The sequence below is a fragment of the Panthera uncia genome, chromosome F2 (genome assembly GCF_023721935.1).
Source record: "Panthera uncia isolate 11264 chromosome F2, Puncia_PCG_1.0, whole genome shotgun sequence".
Taxonomy (NCBI): domain Eukaryota; kingdom Metazoa; phylum Chordata; class Mammalia; order Carnivora; family Felidae; genus Panthera; species Panthera uncia.
This window is the reverse complement of record NC_064812.1, coordinates 39,419,146-39,442,210: the sequence shown is the minus strand read 5'-3', so window position 1 is coordinate 39,442,210 and position 23,065 is coordinate 39,419,146. Positions and strand designations below refer to the sequence as shown.

At 37.8% G+C, this 23,065-nt stretch overlaps 1 protein-coding gene across 2 annotated transcripts in view; it reads left to right on the top strand.

Moving 5' to 3' along the window:
* The window catches only part of CPQ (carboxypeptidase Q), a 467,130-nt gene that overhangs the window by 397,596 nt on the left and 46,469 nt on the right, over window positions 1-23,065 (top strand). The window contains exon 8 of one of the 2 annotated variants that reach the window (XM_049633067.1): window positions 8,901-11,284. The exons of the other annotated variant lie outside the window; for it this stretch is intronic. Coding sequence (XP_049489024.1) covers window positions 8,901-8,941 — 41 coding nt within the window. The 3' untranslated portion in view covers window positions 8,942-11,284. Of the gene's footprint in view, window positions 1-8,900; window positions 11,285-23,065 lie in introns of those variants that run through there. 2 annotated transcript variants of the gene reach the window in all.

Genomic DNA, 23,065 nt, shown 5'->3' with positions numbered 1-23,065 from the left:
ATGGTCTCCAAGTCCCACTTACTCTGAATTTCATTTGTTTCTTAAACCTGTTCACTTCTCTCCACCACACAGACCTGTCTCATCAGTATTCACTGAGTTTCCTATGGCAGCTTCCTACTAACACCCCAGCCTGCGTTCTTAGACCCCTTCCATCTAATTGGCTCACTGCTTCCAAAATGAACATTCTAAATTGAAAATCAATCTATTAGTTGGGTTGCTTTTCCTTGAAAAATAAAACAGAAGAAAAGAAAATTTTAAATTCACTTAAAAAGAGCTCGGGAATGAGTGGTTATACAACACTTGATTTAGTCCACTACCACATCAAGGACCTTGGTTCTTTACATCTTTCAATTTTGCCTTCCTCAGCATGTTGACTTTTGTCTTCAGACTAGTCCCCCCCCACCCCATGTTCCCAAGATAGCTGCAGTTGCTCTAAGCAACAAATTCTCACACACTGTGCAACAGTGGAAGAGAGAATGTCCATAATGGATATCTCTTTTTAATCGTGAGGCAATCTCACCCAGAAGCCGCAAAGCAGATTTTTTCCGTAGTCTCATTGGCCAAAATTGTAAAACATGCCTGTGGCTAAATTAGGCAGAGGCGATGGAGTGGAATTACCAACACTGGTTTATTTTGATCAAATTTTACTTTCTGGGCCTAGAGTGGGGCCCAGTCACCACTGAAAATGTAGCCTCCTGATATACAAGAAAAATTGGGATTCCTTAGAAAGAAGATGAGGATTTCCTCTGGTAAGCAACTAAGAAAAGCTGCAATATCTGTTTGTCTCTGCTTCTTGCTTAAAATCTTTCAACATCTCCCCGTTGTCTTCAGAGTATAATCTTTACCTAGCATGGAATTCAAGGTGTTTCTTGTTCCACTCTCTGGTGGCGGCCACCACACCAGCCATGTCTGGTGTCATGGCTCCCCACCCGTTTCTGTTAATCTCCTGTACAAATCTCATTCCCCGAAGTTCCTGGTATACCTGTGCTCTCCCATTTCCTTGCCATTGGACCCAGTTGGTTTTGTTTTCTTCAGCAGCTAACTCCTATTCATCTATGGTTCAGCAACTTGTTCTCCTCTCACAAGCCTTCTTTACTCCTACTGATCTGGACAAGTGTACCTTGGGTATGCCCCCATAATGCCCTCTCCTTGCGGTGTTTACTCTTTTCACCGTAAGGTGATTGATTGTGAGTTCCTCAGAGTTCCAAGTACCTGAGAAGTGCCTGGCCCTCGACAAAGTGTCCATGAATCAAATGCTGAGTAGGTAGGGTTTAGGTTTGTAGAAAGAGTAGGATAATGTGAAAGAGGTTTATAAACTCTAATGCCATAACTATAAGCTGTGATTACTTTAGGGACAGCTTTGCTTCATTGAGCTGTCCTCTTTCTTCACATATTGTATTGTTTTTAAAATCACAATTTCTTTCATCATTTTATGATTAAAAAGTTCAGACTCCATATTGAAGTACCAAATATGCAGAATACTCAGAATTTCACATATTTTCCATCTTGTTTGTTTCTAATACCTCATATGACATTAAACAGAACTAAACAAAACTTTCCATTTCTACATTTCCAAAGGCCTCTCTTCTAATATGTTCCAAGAAAGGAGAAGGTCAGGACACAAGCAGGAATGGTAATGTAAAATAAATTGAAGGTCCAACCTCTGAACCCAGGACTTGTACGTCTCCTAGTCCCCAGATGGAGTAGTCCAACACTGCATCTCTATGCCCCTTTCTGTTCCTGATTAAGAGATTCCTCCTTTGTGGTGGAAACGCTCTCTGCCAATAATGTCTAGAGAGATCATTCCTGGTTGGTGAGCAGACCTCGCCCCACTGGGTACATGAAAAGAGCAATCTCTGGTTTGTGACTCTAGCCTTCATTTAAACAGGTGGGCAGTTTCATTCCATCCTCAAGCATGTCTCAAGTGTAAACCAGGTGCTCTAGACACGTAGGACAGACATGAAAAAGATTTAGTACGTCTCTGCTCTTGTAGAGTTTACATTGTAGGAGGTGGGGGAGGGAAAGAGGAAGGAGAAGAGGCAGACTACAACAAAGAAATCAAGAATGAGAAGAAATATTAGAAAGAGAGAAGGGTAACACAGGCAATTATAGCAGGTGGCTGCCTCTTATCTCCAGCTCAAGTGAGTCAGAGCTCTTGCTTTAATATTCCATGACTGCTATATGCTAGATAGATATGTATACCATCCACATCAATAGTACACTATTGGAAATTGCTCATCAAAATAACTAATAATAGTTTTCCCCCTTGCAGTCGACCTGCTTCAACTCCACAGAAGCTATTGAGTATTTTGACCAAAGCAGACCTGGCTCATGCCTCTGGTATGACTGACTACAGCGTAGGGGCAGAAGAAGGCATTTTTTACACTATTGGGCAGTTAGTCACACACTGCTTTATGAAGTCTCTTCTGTTGTTACCTGGAACTGTTTTTAAAGCACATATTTTCACTTTAAAGTTAATATACTTTGTATTTTATCTTCTTAACTGAATCAAGGACCAAGAGTATTTCATTCATACTTATATACCCACGATACTCACTATTACCTGGCACATGATAGATATACAGCAAATGGTTGCTGATTAGATGTATCGATTTGGAGAGGAACACAAGAAAAGCTACATCACAGTAAAAGGAAGCTTTTGGTATAGCACCAAGATAAATACTACATGCAGAATAACTGTAGGAGCTCATAAGATGGGAGACAGGAAAGACCTGGAAAAGGAGAGCTTACGTTGGCTATTAAAGACTATCTAGTATCAGAATGGACAGAAAGGGTAGAGAAGGGCAGTTCTGGTGACAGAAATAGTATGAACAAAAGCAGGTGTCCCCACTGGGAATGGTTAGGGGAATAATGTCACTGAGCAGAGGATTCATCTTGGAGAGCAGTGGGTGGTAAGAACAATTGAGTATCTCTGGGCCAGATGAAGAAGAGGCATAAATTTCGGGTGGAAAACTTGTAGCTGATGCAAAGTCACCAGAAATCTTCAGCAGAAGAGGGAGTTGACGAGAACAGTGTTTTAGAAGGGAGTCCATAAAGTTCATACCAGTGGATACCCCATCACAGTCAGGCAGGAGACTCAGTGAGAGGACTGGGAGTGAGAAGGCAGATTGAGGAATTGCAAAGACAATTGCTGTAGAAAATCAGAGGAAAACATGAAATTATTCCTCCACTTTCTGCATTATAATGACTCTCAAAACACTATGACTTAAATTTCTCTCTCAGCTGTTTTCCATGCCTTCCAACGATGTAGCCTAGAAAAATTTCATTTCTCTAATTGCCCCTATCAGGGTCTCAAGGTTAGTTCTTCTGGATTCCCCATCCTATGCATTTGAATTTCTGTCAGTTTCACCTAATACTTTACAGATACTCAAATTAACTTCTTATGTAACACTTCATTCAACAGGTAGCTATATTATAAATAAATTATGGAGGATACAAAAATAAGAGGAGACCCCTTTTCTCTAGGAGTTCACCAGCAAAGACTGACTGTGAGTTAGTTTACTTAATAATCACAAAAATAAGGAGAAAGACTTCATCATGGAAAACTAAATAAAGCTACATTGAAAGTTTCTGAGGAAAAAACCCTTAAAATTATATGAAGGCCAGTAGAGTCAAAGGAAGTAGGACCTCAAAATATGTATCCTCCTTGCCAGCTACATAAACTTTGTATATCCCTACTTTAAGTGTTAGATTGTAAAATTCAGAATGGCCTGGCATACAAGATTATTTTAAATTATGAATTTAAAAATTTATTACAGAAAATTTCAAGTGGATACAAAAGTAGAATAATTAGTGAATCCCCATGTATTCATCACTTCAGGAATTCTTCATTCGTGGGCAATTATATTTCATCCATACCCTAATCACTCTCCTACACAGAGATTATTTTGAAGCAAATGCCCACCTTTATATTATTTCATTTGTAAATATTTTAATTTGTATCTCTAAAAGGTAAGGACTCGTGTGTGTGTGTGTGTGTGTGTGTGTGTGTAACTACAATCTATTATTCCTCCTAAAAATATTTTACAATCATTTCTTAATATCATACTAAATATAGGGCCAGATTTCAAATGTTTTCAATTGTGTCCAAACTGTTTCCCCCCTCCACAGTTTTCTTTGTTAAACCAGGATTCGAATAAGGTTTAAACAATGTAATCAGTTGATGTGGTTGGTATCTCTTAAGTCTTTTTTAATCCATAGGTTTTACCTTCATCTTTCTTCTTTCTTGCTGCTTGTTTGTTACAGAAACCAAGTAATTTGTCCCTTGGGATTTCTTTATAGTCTGGATTTAGCTAATTCCATTCCCATGGAACCATTTAACATGTTTTCACTCTCCCATATATTTCCTGTGAATTGGTGGTTGAAGCTAGAGGCTTCATCTGATGCAAGTTTGATTTTTCTTTACTTTTTTTTTTTTTTTTGGCAAGAATACTTCTTAGGTGCTGCTTTTTACTTCCATCAGGAGTAGTATATACTTGCCTCTCTTTTTTTGATGTTAACAGTCATTGAAGGTTATTTCATTGGGGTTGCAAATGGTAATTTTGATTATTAGTTGAAACAATTCTATAAAAAAGAGCTTTCCCCTTATTGACTGTCTGATCACCCTTAGGTACTTTCATTTAATAAAGGTAAGATAAATATTTCATTCTTTCCCTTTACTTACCTATTTTAAAATGTACTAGTTGGTTCCTTAGTATCCTCCAAAAATAACTAATTGGATTATTTTTTGCTATTGCTGTTTACTATTAGATTTAAAAATATAGATGTGCTTCATTCTGTTGCAGTATGTTTATTTTATGCTCAAATTATCCTATCTCTGGCCAGTGAGAGCCTTTTAAAGCTGGTCCCTGAGTCCTTTTGACATGACTCTTGTAGTTATTGATAGTGTTCTAGCTTTGTGATGTGACAAAATGTTCCAGACCATCTTGTATATTTCCTTCCCCAGATCTGGAATTAGCTATTTCTCCAAAGAGCCCAGTTTCTTCTAGTATGTCATGGTATTTAGAGGCCACAGTCTGAACATTAAGTGTGCTTATTGCTAGTGACTTGGTCAATGTTTCTAGGTCATTTCAGTGGATAGAACTAGGAAATATGTATATTTTTTCTCTAAGAAAAAGTATATTATGAAGTATATTTCCAATTAAATCTCAGGATTACAAAGTTGTACCTTACCTCACTGATGTTATATCTGCATTTCCTTTTCCCTTGCCAAAATTCCTGGTTCTTAATGCAACAACATAGCCACTCATTTGCCTTATCCCACAACACACACATAGTAGTTTCAGAATAACAATACCACACAACCAGTAACAGCATGATTATTGAAAGCAGTTTGTTTATTATAGGATTATTTGTCTTTAGTATGTATATTCCTCTAGAGATATACAAATTTCTGTTAACCTACAATACAAATTACCCTTAATGTGGTATCATTGCCGTTTTTCATATTTTTGTCTTAAAACCCAAAACTACTAATTTTCAAAATGTTTAAATGCCTATTTATAATTTTTCTTTATAAATCAAAAAAGAGGTTACACATAGGAATGATTATGAGACTTATTAAAATAATTACCTTGAGTGTCATCATTGAATTCTCAGGATATACTACTGCGTACTCTTTCTTCTTAGACCTGACTCAGACAGTTTCACAATTTTATTCATTCATTCGTTCATTCATTCATTCAAGAGATACCTAATAAATATTATATGACATTCAGACAAGAGGAATAAAGAGGGAATTTAACATGTATTGAGTGTCTGCTATGTCTCAAGTGTTATTCTAGCTGTTTTACATACATTATCTCAAAATTTTATAAGAATCTTTTGAAGTATACATTATTATTCTGTAACCAATTTTCAGATGAGACAGTTGGGGCTCAAGGGGCTTCCTTTGTCCAAAGTAACAGAGCTGTTAAGTGGAAAAACCAGAATTAATATATCGGTCCATTTTATTCCAATGTCATATATAAGGTACACTCCCTATCCTCAAGGAGTTACTGGAGGGTTTAGACACAGGAAGAACAAAGTACAATAGAAGTTCAGGCAAAAGAAGAATTAAATTGTGAGGGGCATCACAGAAGAGGTGACAATTTGCCTGAATCTCAAGAAAAAATAGAGTTTTGTTGGATAGAGAAGGAGTGCATTCCACATGAAATGATGGAAATAACAAAATTGCATAGGTTAAAACACGCAATGGATTCTTGAAAGGATGAATAGTCTGGTTTGGCTGGAGTTTATTTTAATATAGGGAAATAAACTAAAGCTGAAAAGGTGCCTAGGACCCCAGCTGGGACCTGAATGCCAGTCTGAGGATTTAGGACAGCCAGAAGTGAGGCATGATAGAGCTCAATCCCAGCCATTGGGTAGGTTCCATCTAACCCACATCTTCCTCCTTTCGGAGACTCAAGGCAAAACCTAGCTTCATAGATCACACACCTAACAGATTGGTCTGCCTGTCTTCTAGCAGTTTCTTGCTAAAGCTGAAATTATTTTTTATGTTTTGCTGCTTGAAGTTTTGCCAAATTAAACCTTCTAGTTAGACATAGAGTAGTCCCACGAAACATTGCACAGTGGTCGACACTGGTTGCACTGGAATTCTCAGTGTCAACAATGAAGTCTGACTGTAATTGGATATATTTGGAGTCAAATAAGCCTTAGAATACTGTGATAGCGCATCAATTTCTTATAAAAAATCTGCTAAAGTATATTTATCAATTTGATTACTTTAATAAGTATGGGATTATGGAAGCAACAGAAAAAATATCATAATGCAAGAGATTTGGGTAATGGGACACCTTGGTGGCTGTCAGTTGAGCCTCCAACTCTTGATTTCAACTCTTGACTCCAGGGTCATGGGATTGAGCTCTGTGTCCAACTTCACAATGAGCACGGAGCCTGCTTAGGATTCTCTCTCCCTCTGCCCCTCCCTCACTCTCGTGCACATGCTCTCTCACTCTCTCTCTCTCTCCCTCTCTAAAATTAAAAAAGAAAGAGAGAGAGATTTGGATAAAATTGAGTTCAGATTTGGATAAAGACTTTTTACTCTAGAAATGAGTTATATTTCAATGATATATATAATAGACTCTTTAGTTCAGGTAACTTTGGCTTAAGATCCTTCCTTTGCTCAGTATTAAAGTTAAAAAAAAACAAAACACAACAACCACTTAACCTAATATTCTCATACATTCCCCTCATGGGGATTTCTAACAGTGAATTAAGTCTCCCCATCATCCTGTTTTTATAACAAAGTGTGAGATTGCATAATTCATGGTAACTAAACTTTCTTTTGCCATATGACATTTGCTATCTTAATTGTCCTTCCAGTTCATAATGCATAAATCAAATATAGTTGAGCTCTGTAAAATCTATTAGTTATGGATCTTTTGAGATCTGAGTGAGCTATTGCCTATTTAGGACAAGTTATGAAAAATGTCCTTAGTATTCCCCCTTCCTTCTTTTCTTTCATTCTTTCTTTCTGTCTTTCTCTTTCTTTTTCTTTCTCTGTCTCTCCCTCCCTCTTTCTTTCTTTCTTTCTTTCTTTCTTTCTTTCTTTCTTTCCTTCTTGTCATAATAATTGAGATAGTCTCCTGGCAGGTGAGAGAAAAGAATCTTATGTAGAGAAAGGGCATGGCCTTCATCAATACCCAAAACTATCCGGTTATGGAAAATATAAACCCCCATGAAAATGTTTGCTGGACCCATTTTTACAAAATCTACATTTTTGAAGATGTAGTCTATTAATTTTTGTTGATGTCATATTTAAGAATGAAGATATTTATAGATACCGTTTTAATATTTTTAGTCAGCACTGTACTGCAGAGTTCAATACATAAATAGATCTGTTGTCCAGTGATTTCACACTCACTATTCCTGGCAGAAGATTTTATCTGAGATATCCCGATAATTGTAGTCACATGGCATATTAGTTTTAATTGCCCCACCATAAGCTTTAAGTTTTCATTTTGTGCTAGTGTAGTCATAGCCCATATAAATCCAAGATCTGTGTTTAGGTTACGGTTGTGGTTCACACCCTTGACTGCACTTTAAAATCACCTGGAGGGCTTTTAAAATCATATCAACCTGGGACCCCACTCCCAAAGATTCAGATTTAATTGGTCTGGCTGCAGTACCACATCAGTTGCACAAGTCCAGGAAGCATCATTTATTGAGAACATATTCATCCCCAGGGCCCCCAAACTTCCCGGAGCACAAGTCCACTGTGTTCTGTGTGAATGGTACCTGCTGTCCTTGTACAAACTTGGAAGCCTAAAGAGGGGGCATGAGCACACCTGTTTTTAGAAGCTCCCCAGGTGATTCCACAAGGCAGCCAGAACTGAGAACCATGGAAAGGTATAAAATAGCACGAGACAATAACAGCATGTATTTAGGAGCCAAGTAGAAATGGATTCAAATCTTGCTCTACCATTCTTTAGCTGTGGAACCTTAGGAAAGTCATTTAACCTAGTGGAGCCTCAATTTCTTCATAAACAAAATGAGAAGGATAATACCTGCCTCAGGGCTTCTGGGTGGCTCAGTCAGTTGAGCGTTGGACTTCAGCTCAGCCCATGATCACACAGTTTGTGGGTGCGAGCCCCACGTCGGGCTCTGTGCTGACAGCTCAGAGCCTGGAGCCTGCTTCGGATTCTGTGTCTCCCTCTCTCTCTGCCCCTCCCCCACTCATGCTGCTCTGTCTCTGTCTCTGTCTCTCTCTCTCAAAAATAAATAAACGTTAAAAAGATTAAAAAAAAATAATACCTGCCTCATGTGATTATACTGAAAAAAAAAATACAGTCTAAGTGAAATGCTTGGCACAAAGTTCATTCTCAAGAATCCACTATTTTTATTTCAGTTATTAAAGTAAAATTTCTGTATTATTCTAGACTTCTTCAGTACTGACAGAAATCAAATGTGGACAACCTGAAGCAAAATATGGGAAATTCAAGCAAGCCACAAGAAGGGTAGGGTTGGATTTGGTCTGTTGGATTCCAGCATTTGAATGCTGTTAGGACACATATTCTCTCTTGTGCTTATTCCAATTTCTTTCATGGTGCCTTCATTCTCTGAAGCCAGCTGTCCCTGGAGAGGCTAGCCTATGACCATAGGCAACTCAAGCCTTTTATATCTCTATAGCTTCTTATGCACAGAAGAGTAACTAATTATATTCAACTCAGTTGAGAAGATCACAGTGACCCGGGCTGGCTCTTATATCCACCCCCATGGTCAAGATGTATAGTCCTTAAAATGGAGAGAAGGATAATGTGCAAATGAACACAGTAACCACCTTCATTTTCACTATTCAAATAATTGAATTCAAATAATATAAAATGCACAAAACCTCTGCCATCGTAGGATCTAAGGAAGAGCAGCAGTAAGGTCCCAGAAGCAGTCACAAAGTACCCCCAGTTTAAAACACCTAGTCTCTGGCCGCCTGTGTGGCCCAGTCAGTTAAGCATCCAACTTCTGCTCAGGTTCATGATCTAATGGTTTGTGGGTTCGAGCCCCACATCAGGCACTGTGCTGACAGCCAGAGCCTAAAGCCTGCTTCGGATTCTGTGTCCCCGTCTCTCTCTGCTCCTCCCCCACTCGTGCTCTGTCTGTCTGTCTGTCTCTCTCTCAAAAATGAGCAAACATTTAAAAAATAAAAATAAAACACCTAGTCACATCTGCATTGTCTAATACCTGAGTGCTCTCCCCTCCCATCCCCACCCGACAGTCTCTCCTTACCTATGGGAGTGGGGAAATTTAGCAGTCATTAGGAACACACTCTACAGCTACTTTACTGTGCATGTTACCCAAGAATAAGACACTGTGCAAGAACAATCACAAAGACCCAAAGACCCCCTTTAACATTTAACTTGTTCTAGCCACTTATCTACCCCTTGTGGTGGTGAAGGAGCAAGTGTCATGACAGAGGAACAAGATTCATCGCTTTATAGCAAGTGTGCTTTGGACAGGTTATTTAACTTCTCAGAGCTTCAGTTTCCTAATTTGTAAAATAAGGGCAATAATATTTCACAGGACTGTTGTAAGAGTTGAATATATTTGCTAAGCAATAAGGTCTTTGAAAGTCAATTACACTCTAGATATTGGATCTCCAATAAGTGGTTTCAGGGTTTGGGGAATAGCTTTATATTTACAAAAGTAACTGAAGAGGCCTTGCTATGAACATGCTCTCATGTATTTAGACCCAGTAGAGAGAATGGCTGGGCATATACTTGAATATCCTAGGAAACACTGCAAAAGATGCACAAGTATTATTGATATTCACTGACCTTTGGGTCTTAGCACACTTACTTTGTGGTTACATAAATGAGTGATGGAGCTGCTGGCATCCACTGTAAGTCACCTTGCTACTTTACTGGTTCAAGGGCATTATTTAGAAAAGCACCCACTCACTTCACTGTAACATAGAATAACACTTTAGATAAGGAAGTAAAGAAGAAAAAAGTCAACTATTAATAGCAGTACTAGCTCTTCGATGTCAAATGATGCTTCTGGGGATTTTGAGGCTTCTTTATAGTTCCTATTCAGCCAAAGTAAATTGATTATGGGTTGATGAGAGTTGGTGAGAGGATTATAGGAATGAAGGTGTAAAAGCCAACTGGCTCATGGCCAAGGACACAGATGGCACTCTGACTCTTATGGGCAAAATCAAGTTCCAGATTATATGCTATGGACCAGCTATGTATTCTCTATTGGCAAGGAACCTCATCCCAGACAGTGATATTAAAATAGTATGCATCAAAAATATATATTTAGTATGCACCTTTTCTGACCTGAAAATGGAGGAATTACCTGTCTAAGCCTTTTATAGTGTCAATACTCCATAATCAAAATCCCATATATTTCCATAAGTTAAAATTGCTTTCAGTGTAAAACAGTGGTGTTTTGAACAAAGGAGCAGTCTACTCATGAACCTTTACCTTTTAGGTAAGCACAGAATTGCCTATATCAAACCAACATGAATAAAGGTCAGCTATGAATTTTAAATTGTTCAAAAGATTGGTAATTCAACATCACTAAAATGTAGGGAGCAAATTGATGAGAATATCTTGGAAGAGAAAGAATATATTTTCTTAATTTTTTTAAACATCTGGTCTTCATACTAATTTTATTTCAATTTTTGTTAATATAACCACACAAATGCCTGATTTATACAGTTTAAGTATCCCATAGCAACGTGATCTTGTGTTTCTCTCTTTCATTTCCTTCCTAGCCCTCCCCTATTTATTTCTTGAGAGAATCAGGAAAAGGTTTTCTGTTTCTTCTCTGTTGAATCTATTTATGAAAATTTGAACTAAACAGCTTAGCACAATTAAGCAGGATGCCTCATTCATCAAACCTTCATTTTTCTAAGACTTCCATCCTATCAGTCACCAAAAAGCATGTGTTAAGTGGCAACTGTTTCTAGTCTGTTGGCATGCCACATCTGTTGACAATTACAGAGGTGCATACGACGCCATTCATATCGTGGTATGTGCTTCCCTGTGCCTTGGGTCACAGGCCCTCAGGGACATTTACAAAGTGTGTGCTTTTTCACTGTCCTGGAACTAAAGAGTTTAATTTTGCCTGAGAATGTGTTTATGCACCTTGTAAAGGAACTAGTCATTCTTTTTTGCTTTTCCTTACTACGCGGGGTGTGTGTGTGTGTGTGTGTGTGTGTGTACGCGCGCGCTCGCGCGCGTACGTGTGCACACGCACCAAAGAAAAACCATGCCAGGTAATAAGCACAAAGACTGTTTTACATACCCACCAACCTTCCTTGTAAATTGCTGCTTTGGATTTTTATTCATTCTTTTGTTAGTACCATATTTCTTGGCTTCTCTTGGATTTTGTATGTTTTTTTTTAATACTACTTAATTCTGGTTTTATTTCCTCATGTTCTTGGTCAAGATTTGGATCAGATTTTTTCAATATATGTCTGCAATTACAAGTCACTGGGACCCTCTCTGAAGTTATGCCCTCTTTCTTTTGGGTCTCTTCCTGACCTAAAAGCATGTTTCATTCTATAATCCATATTTCTAAGGAAGTATTTAGAACCTCAAAAAGCTGAATCTATAAGTCATCTACCCAGGTATTTTATCTCCTGGAATAGTTGGCAATATCCAAAATGTTGACATTTTCTCCTGTTTTTACTTAAGTATTTAATATTGGGTATGCATGATCATAGTAACATAGTTTGAGGGTGTTTTTTGTTTGTTTGATTGGGTTTTGTTTTTTGTTTTTCATTTAAAAGAGAGGTACTGGAATGCCTGGGTGGCTCAGTTGGTTGAGCATCTGACTCTTGATTTTGGCTCAGATTGTGATCTCGTGGTTTGTAGGATCGAGCCCCTCCTCGGGCTCCGCGCTGACAGTGTGGAGCCTGCTTGGAATTTTTCTCTCTCTCTCTCCTTCTCTCTCTGCCTCTCTCTCTTTCTCTCAAAATTAATAAATAAACATTTTAAAAAATAAAATAAGAGAGGGGTACTGCTTTTGGACATTGTGAGCATATTTTATTAATATTATGAATAATCAAATGAATTCTAGAAGAGCTACCTTAAGGGAGTTACTTAATGGCTAAAAGAAGAACTAGGAGAGAAAGAAGTTGAGAACGAGGTTAAAGTCAATGGTAGTTTCATCCATGGTGGTTAATGGTGTTTCTTAATATTTAAATATCAAGTGTGTTGTAATGCTTAATTATCCTTAATATCTAAATGAATCACCACCATATTGAAGAAAAGAGGAAGTGACCTACAAATTCTTTAGTGTTTCTGGAAGAGGAAGGAGCAGCTTGAGGAGCTTGGAGAATTCTACAGGAGAGAGGAAGTTGTTAGATCCTAGGCTCCCATTTCCTTCAAATGAAGAAAACAGGATGCATGAGCATGCCTCTTCTTCAACATTAAATTTTGAGTTGGTTTGCTATTAAACTCAAGGGTATGTGAAGGAAGCAATTTTAATTGCTTGGCACTTTAAAAACCTGTTCTACTGTTCAGTGGGTTAGAAATATTTTGAAAATTTGATTGCATTTACAGCCATGCAAATTTACCTGTAATAAATTTCTGGTGTATGCCTAAATAATCTGTCTTCTAGAAATGAACATATAAATGCAACTATAGAATGCTCAGAAGGGAAAGGGAGGCCAGTATTTATTGATGACCTGCATGGTACTAAATGCATTACATTCACTATTTTATCCTCTCTTCTTAATATCCATATGAGTAGATGCTGCTATTTCTATTTTACAGAGGAGGAAACTGAGGCTAAGACCCACTAGGAGCCCCTACCTAACTTGTATGAAGTGCAGTGCAGACCCGCCCCAGCTCTGTTTGACTGCAAGCCTGTTTTCCTTCTCAGCTGTCTTTACATCCCTGGGGTGATGCTGAAAACAGTGAGGAGTGGAAGCTTCTTAGTTCACGTAGGCTTTGCAATCAGTGCAGCCTGATTCATCGAAGACACACACCCAGCTTCATACACACAAATCCACTTGGGGCCTGATTTATCTGGATTTGTGTCTAAATTATCCCATATATCAAATAATGCTAGATACTCTCTCCAATTTCTGCCTGGTAGCCAGCTTAAAATGTCTCAAAACTCCCACTGTTCAGAGCAATACTGAGAATGTTGTCTTATGTTAATCAAGTATACACTGTGCTGTCTCATATTAATTAAATTTATGGTACCTAAATCAAGAATCCTTCGGGTTGGCTTTTGAAGCATGCTCTGTCTCTGGCATGGGAAGAGCCTATTTTGAGATTTTCCTACACAAAAGTAAAGAGCCACCATCAGGTATTGTTGAGAGCCTTTTCAACTGATCCCCAAACGTAAGAGGAATCTAGCTTCTCTGGAAGTTTTTAATAAATCTCATTATCTGACCATTAGTCAAATGCCTAGAATATGACATTCCTTCATTATTTTTTTCCACTTATGGTTTTGTTTAAAGGCTCTTTTGATGTTGTTTGCCCCCAGGTAGTGGTAAATGACCACGATTGCTAATAGGCTGGTTTCCACCAGCTAACAACTGCCTCATAAATATTCAACAGGGGCATTCTGTGCGAAGGGCTGGGGAATTAGGTGACCTGCCAAGTCTTTCCACATCTAATATCTATGATAATGGCTGCAAATTACATGGGACAGAAGGAATGGTCTTGCACTGTGAAAAAACGAAGGGAAATCAAGACAGCCTGTGGCTCCTAGCTGCAGTAGTCAGCTGCCTGGCTGAGAACACCTTTCCCAGGCGCTGTTCACTGAGGTTGCTGCCTTTCAACCCTGCCTTACAGCTGAGGGCTAGGGTGTTCACCCCTGCTTAACCACAGTCCTCACCACCCGGAAGAGTCGAGCAGTCTTTTCTCTTTGTTTTAATCTTTTGTTGTAATGGTAATTAGCATTACACCTTGAGTAGTAAATTAAGAAATCCAAAACAGAATTTTAAATTTAAAAGGCTTTCCCACTAGGAATCCAGTTGCATTAATTTTGTGGACTGAAGGTAAACTGAATTAGCTGAGTGTGTGAATTCATTACCTTATTCTAATCCTCAACATCACAAATGCAAAAGGCTGTCATTAAATTTGAGAACTGACAAGAACTGGGATTTCTCAATATGAGTGTTGAAAGATTAATTTGAAAAGATCTCACTAAAAAATACAAAAGTTTATTGCTAACGTGGGATATTTTATATTCATAGTCTGTACCTGGTTTTAAAAAGTGCCCCTTTGCAGTACCTGGTTTAAAAAGAAGTGATACATTTAGAGCACTTGATCAAATTTTAAATTGAAATACCTATAGTTATTATTTTGTCCTGGTGATACGTAAGCACAGTTTATAAGATCATATTGGAAATTTCTTTGTCATCAAAGGATATTTGATTTCCATTTATTAAACATTTTACATCCAAACAGAAGTTAAAAACAAAGAAAAAGAAAGAGAAAATGAGCTCCACCCCCCATCCATTCTTTTCAAAATATGATTTCAGAAAAGAAAGTATTTACTCCTTTGACAATATCTCATTACTGTGTATTTGTGGTAAAAATACTAGTGGTAAAAAAGAAATGGTACTAATGAACACAGTGGTAATAAATTTCACGCAAGTATAGTTAATTTTCACTGAACTAGTTGCCAAGCTGGTAGTGGGGTAAAAATGGTACATATTTCATTTTTGGTCAGTGGCATTTTAATTTTATAAATAGCCATCTACCTTGATTTACACATCTGTAGCACATTTTAAACATCTGTGTCTAAGATGACCATTTGGGAAAAGGAAGCAAAAGTTTCGCTGGCTTCACTTAATACCTGTTGTCTGGTTGTCTGTACTGCATTCAAGTCCCAAATGAGATTTTGTAAAGAGAAATTGTATGCAGTTTGCTTACTTATTATAGAGTGAATAACCTAGGATGGATTTTTACAAGCCAGCATGTGATTTTACTGACTTTTCAAATGTTATGCAACTGTTGAAGAACTTAAACATCGGTTCCAACAGTGAAAATTAGAATAATTGAGATCAAGCGCTAGAGGCTGATGGTTCTCTTAACTCTGTTACCACAGGAGCCCTTCACTCCCTTGTGTTGCATTTATTAGTTTGCAAGAGATTTTTGCGTTCAGAACATAAGACCTAGTTTTAAAAATGCTACTTGGGGTTGCGGGGGTGCCTGGCTGGCTTAGTCAGTAAAGCAAGTGACTCTTGATCTTCAGTTCTAGCCCCACATTGGGTGTAGAGATTGCTTAAAAAAAAAAAAAAAATCTTTAAAACAATACTACTTTGAGTAACAGACTGGTTTTTAGCATTATTTTCATCCAACTTGATTAATTTTAGCCATAGATCGCTTAAAAGAACAGCTTGATTAAAACTATTAGAAAAGGAATATATTGCATGTAGCTTAGCCATAAAATATAAAGTCCAAGCTATGCGTGAAATAACTTTTAAAGGTAACCCTTCTATGGAAAAAGATAGTATGAGGTGCCTAGGCAGCTCAGTGGGTTGAATGTCTGACTTCAGCTTGGGTCATGATCTCAAGGTTCATGAGTTTGAGCCCCACATTGGGCTCTGTGCTGACAGAGCTGGCTTCGGATCTTCTGCCCCCCTCTCTCTCTGTCTGTCTGTCTCTCTCTCTCTCAAAAATAAATAAACATTAAAAAATTTTAAAGATAATAATTTATAATATTACCACCCCCAAGATACTTAGACAGCCATTGCTATTAAGAAAATCACATTGATTCTGTCTACCCTTGCTGTATGTCTGCTTCTTTCCAAAAACCACAGTCCTAGAAGCAATTTTAATGATCCATGATATAATCCTTAGTTTTCCCCTTAAACAAGACCAGACCTAAAGCCATTGATTCTAACATCAGAATGGTCTACTAGATCCTTTTCATTTGCTGTTAGTACAGGGGTATCCCCTCATCCCCCATGAGCATAAGAATAGCAGTTTTGTTACAAGATCTGGAAAAAAAACCACATTGAATCCCTTACTGCTGTAGATGTATTTATTTTGTAGTCATTAAAAGCTAAGAGGGCTCCTTCTCAAATTTTTGCATGATGATTCCTGAATGAAACATTTGCCACTTTTTTCCTTCTCAACACTACCCTAACCCTTATGTGTATTGAACTCAACATCAATAGGGTTTGGGGGTGTTGATCCTTTCTTTAACTTTGGCCTTTTGCAAACACTTACTTACCCTGGACCAATGGTATTCAAATAATATAATTAAGAATCTCTTGTAAAGCCTGTTAAAAGTACAGATTCCTGAGTCCCATACTAAGAAACACTAATGTAGTAAGTCTGGGTTGGGACCCAGAATCTTCATTTTTCTTAAGTTCCCCATAAATCCCCTTATGACTAAGATGTAGGGTGTCCAGGAACCATCCTTTGAGGAAAGGCAGGGGTTCTGGGTCCTTGCTCATGTGTTCAAACAGCATCGACTTACTGTAGCTACCTAAGAATTGCATGATCTAGTCAGTGTTTTCCCAGATTTAATAATGTTATCAGATTCAGAACCAAAGGAATAACAACTGGGCTACTTGGGATGAATAGCAGTTTGGTGGTGATGCTGAGAGCACTCTAGAGTGGGAAGACCTGGGTGAGTTCCAGAGCCCTGTTGATGAAGCTTTTGCAGTGTTGAGAGACTTATTACCATGACTCAGTTTTCTAGTGTATGAGTAGAGATAATCATCTTTGCCTTCTACCCCCATAATACCAAGACTCTGACAAATACAGAGGCACAACTTGTAAAAATAAACTAATTTCTACATGGTCCTGTAGTTATATAAGTAACAGATTTCCAGAAACCAAACACCCATAGAAAACCCAGCATTTTCCTTATGTTTTATAATAATTTCCCTTGGTTTTAAATGATGGTTTGTAAAACCATCTCCTCAGAGACTTTCTCCTTAACTTTCTACTTTACCTTCATCCCGTCTCAATTCATTTCTATAAAGATATTGAGATGCCATATTACATGTCACATTTCTAAACCACCCTCTAACTGGTACCCTTGGAGATCTTACATTTCCCACACTCAGAACCTAGAAGGTCAACCATATTTGACTCACTGAAAATAACAAACAGCTGCTGAGCTGGCCTAGAATAATGTATGGGATAAAAAGGTTTAACCACAAAAGCCTTCCCAATCATGAGTCAGTGTGTGGGTGCCTCCATATTAGACTTCATGCAAGAGAAAGGAGCTGAGTGTGGGAAAGTTCTCAAGAGATTCTTTGGAATTAGGATTTTTGAAAGGAAACATCCTTGTCCACCCTCACTAGAGTCACCTCTTCATTTCTTTACCCACCTCATTCTTTTCAAACACTGTGTACACTTCACATCAGACCAGAGTGCCCCAAGAGTCCCTATAACTTCTGCTTTGTCAAAGACCAGAAGGCGTATGCAGTTGAACAAGGCAGGTTTATTACTCATTGCAGTGGGAGAGGACATACACCATGAGAAATCATGGGGCTTCTCAGTCAAAGATGTTGAAAAGGACTTGAGACATTTGGGTTTGCGTTAGGACAGAGTTTGAGGTGGGGTCCAAGGAAGCAGGGATTTGCTCTAGATTGGGTGTTCTCAGGAAGAGGTACAATTCTGTGGCTGGATATCTTAATCTTATCTGCAGGAAGGGCAAACCAGGAAGATTATGTTTTTTTGCCATGAACATTTCAGGTTCTCTTTGTAGGTGCTGCGTTTTTTTTTTTTTTTTAAGATTAATTTTCTGCTTTGCCATTGTTTGTTTATGATTAGTTCCTCTGATCTCGAGTTGCATGCCCCTATCATTTATGAACTTGGGAAGTAGGGATTTAGGAACAGTGAGAAGGGTGAGTAGAGACTCCTCTCCATGAAGCAGTGGGTCAGTAGGGGAATTATAAGGAAGAGCAAGGGGAATGAAATGGTTTTCCAAAGTCTACTCAAGTGAGAAATGGGTGGAATGCATGGATGGATGGATAGATGGATGGATATAAAATATCAGGCCCATCTGAATTTACTACCATCCCAGATAATCTGCAGTTATCCTGAATACCTCTGGAACCAAAATCAACAAAACACATGATTCCTACCATTTTTGGATTTGTTTATGTATGTATTACACCTATATTGACACATAATACTGAAATTATGGGCTGCTAAAATTATGAAGAAAGGCAGTTAATGGTCCAGAAAGTTTTATTCATTCATAACAAAAGGGAATATAGGCAGGCTGAAACTAGTAGAAAACCCATTACCTTTTAAATCTGTCAGAAATCTCTTGTCAGCTGTGGCTATCCTCAGAATCATAAGGTTTTTAAAGCCTATGAAATGTTCATTTTCACATAAACATGAAATGGTGTCAGGGTATGGTGGGGGGAATTCCTGTCCAACAGGTGCTTCTGCAGAAATAGTAGAGAGGGATCCTTCCTCAAGAGGTGTGGGAAGGAATCCAGTTGTGCCCCATGAGTGGCATAGACAACTATGGAGATTGAACTTACACTCAATGCTTATTACCCTGGGCAGAGAGGACAGGAGTCCCTCCTCTTATCTGTATTCTTTGTAAGGACTAAGCTTCCTGAGAGGTTAACCCACCAGTTAGAATATGAAATCTTTAGAGGCACCTGGGTGGCTCAGTTGGTTAAACATCCAGCTTCAGCTCAGATCATGATCTCGCTATTCATGTGTTCGAGCCCTGCATCGGGCTGTCTGCTGTCAGCACAGAGCCCACTTCAGATCCTCTGTCCCCCCCCCTCTCTCTCTGCCCCTCCCCTGCTCATTCTCTCACTCTCTCTCTCAAAAATAAAATAAAACATTAAAAAAAACCCACTTTGCTTCTACTGGGTATAGATTTGTACATAATCCTTCAGTGGAACAAGAAAAGGAAAATAACTTAAAAAAATAGAATATGAAATCTTTAAGGGAAGCCATTTGTCTGCTTTTTCTTTGCCTTCTACTTTAAATGTAAAGGCTTGTCATAGCCAGTACCTAGAGTTCCATAAGGTATGAGGCTTCATAAAGGTAGGGAATGCCCCCTCCTTTTCCTCTTAGAAGTATGTGAAAGCCTCCTTGCTCCTTTTTTTTTTTTAATTTCTACTTTTTTTCAGAATGAGCATTCTGAGAACAAAACTCTTCTCTGATAACTCTTATAAAACACTTTTGTGCTTGGCCCTCCAAGGATTAAGAATTGGACACATAATTCTCCATTCATTTCTCAAGTGTCAAGAGAGAATTGAGTTTAAAGGCTCCAATTCCCTTGCAGGTTACACTGTCTATCTAGATGAATTAGTATTCAACATGGCTTTGGGAAAATCTCAGATGATTTGCAGTTTTGCAAATTGTTCAGACTCATAATGAAATCTCAGGCTGAGGAAATCACTAAACAGCTCCTGAGCATAAGCTTTTTCCTCTGATGTCCGGACATCTTGGATCAAATCATTCATCTGCCTTCTTTGCTTCATCTATACTCGAAAACAAGGCTTCTTGAAAAAGTCACATACACCACTAACTTGGTGCAAATTCATGGCCTCCAACCTTAGCTGGGACCTCAGTAAGGCCCCCTTCTGTATGTCCTCAGTCAGTTCCTCTCCCAAACTACCACCACTGAACTCCTCTGCCACCCTCCATTTCCTTCCTTGCTCAGCAAAAGGCAGTCCATTATCCCTCCATTCCCACTCTCCCTTTTGGGTACAATAGGATCTATATTCCTTTTCTTCTCCAGGATTATGTTCTGGGTCCTCTAACTTCTACACTCTCAAGCCCCTCAAACTGGCAATTATTTCTTTTCTATAGTTTCAATTCTCTTCACTAATATTTTCCCTTTAGAATATAGAATATTCTCAAGTCTTTTCCATTTAAAAAAAAATGTGAGCACCTTCACATAACTCCATGGCCCTCCAGATCTTTTTCTTTGCAGCCAAGCATGTCACCAACCACTGACTCCTTTTCTCAACTGCAGTCTGAATTCCACCTGAAGCAGTCCACCAAGACTACCCATCCAAGGACTCATTTGGTTTTTGGCCAAATCAAATGGGTCCTTTCCTTACTTGATTTTCCTGAAGCATTGACACAGGTGAGCCCCATGCACATTTTAAAACTCTTTACTTCTTTAGCTTTGATGCACTTCTGTTCCCTGATTTTGCACCGCCCTCTTCCCGTTCCTTTTCAGGTTCCTCTCTGTGTGCTGGTCTCTTAAGTGTTAGTATGTGATAGGGTGTCATGCTTGGATTCTTCTCTTCTTATTTAGCTCAGTGTCCCTAAAAGATAGCTCTGGAAGTTCCCAAATCTATATCTCTGCGTGTTAAAATCCATGTAGTCAACATTACCATGTGGATGGTCAGTAGGTACTTAAACTCAACATGACCAGAGCTGAACTTTGATCCCGTTCTTGTTCCAGTCCACCTCTAGGAATAAAAATTATCATCCTAGTCACACAAACCTAAAAGCTTTGCATTGACTTAGACCTTTCTTCCTCATTCAGCCCTTTCCACTCAATTGATTCCCAAGATATGCTAATTCTACTTTCAGAATGTAGCCTTTTCTCTATTCATTGTGCTATTACTTTAGTTAAGGCACTAAAACTTTCTCATTAGTACATTGCTTCTAGTTATCTTCTTAAAATGTGGCTTCCCATTGCTTTCTAGGCAAACTTCTGAGCATGGCATATAATGTCCTTCATAACCTGCCACCTGCCAAACTCTGCAGCCTGCTCTCCGACCAGATTTCCATGTGGACGTTTACTCCAGCATAACACCCTACCAGAAGTTCCTTCAAAACACCAAATTATCTCACAATTCTTCCTTTCATATGCTGTTCCCTCTGCTTCTAACATTACTTCTTTCTAATCCTTGTGACTGACTTCTTCTTATCTTTTAAAGCTTAGTTCATATACTAACATCTTAACGTGCTCATTCAGGAAATGTTAGTAATCATTATGGCTGATTGGCACCCATTCTTTATATTCTCCTAGCAAACTTTTAACATAGTGTTAATCATACTATCTATCTGTATATATGATATATATACCATATATATTCATAAATATACTACTATATATTTACTATATATTACTATATATATAGTAATATAACATATTACTATATATTTAGGAATATATATAGTAATATAACATATTACTATATATTTAGGAATATATATACACCATACATATTCCTATATATTGCTATATACACCATATATATATACTATATATATTATATATACACCATATATATTACTATATATTACTGTGTGTATATATATTCCTATATATATATAGTAATATATAGTAATAGGCCTCTTAGTTTTCTTACCACCTAGTTCTGAACTCCAGCCATTTTGCTTTTACTTTATCTCACTTACATTACCAACATGGACCCTAAAGGCATTTGGGTTTACTATACCTGTTTAAAATAACAAATATTATCAACAATTTTCTAGTGAAATTATGGTGGGGGTTGTAGTGATGATGATTATATTTATTGAATACTTACTATATGGTAGGCACTTTCTAAATGTTTCACATATATTATCTTACTTTAATCTCATTTAATGGATGAGGAAACTGATAATGAGAGAGGTAATTACCTTAGCCAAGTCATATAGCGTATAAGTATTGGAGTCAGGATTTGAACACATGGAGTACTAGCCTAGAGTACAAAAAAGGCAGGGTAAATACTTTCCACGTACTTCATCAACCTTATTCCATTTATTACTCTTTGAGAGAGAAAGCCTGGGAAATCAATTCAAAATACTTATTATATATCTCCAATTGATCCTTGAACAACACATGTTTGAGCTGTGTGGATCCATTTATACATGAGTTTCTTCCCATAAATACAGTAGATTATAAAACACCATAAATATATTTTCCTTATGATTTTCTTAATATCATTTTCTTTTTTCTAGCTTACTTTATTGTAAGAATACTGTACATAATCTGAATAACATACAAATTATGTGTTAGTTGACCATTTACATTATTGGTAAGGCTTCCAGTCAATAGTAGGTTATTAGTGGTAAAATTTTTGAGGCAGCAAAAGTTATATGCAGATTTTCAGCTGCAGGGGGGTTTGGAACCCCAAACCCCCACCCCTCATTGTTCAAGAGTGAACTGGACTTTGTGATTGAATTAGGCCTTTGAATAAAATATAGCCCTTCCTTTAAGTTTACCACCTAGAAAGGGAAATAAGGTATGAACATACCTTAATAAGTAGACAAGGTGGGTGATGGGTATTGAGGAGGGCACCTTTTGGGATGAGCACTGGGTGTTGTATGGAAACAAATTTGATAATAAATTTCATATTAAAAAAATAAGTAGACAAAATATGATAAACGATAAAACTGACAAGTGCTATGGAAATCGAAAATAACTTGCTATTTATTTTATATCTTGCATGTGGAAATGCTTCATAAATTGCATTTGATTTAGTATATACATATACAAATGTGCACCCACATTTTCTAGCAATCCCCATTTTCCAGTCCTGCTCTCCTTCAGGAATCAGAGGGTTCAATGTCCCTATAACTAACACAGAATCCAATGGTTTCTATATTAGTTAGCATATGTAATGTTGGCAGCTATAACAAACAGCCCCATCACAATGACTTAACAAATAAAC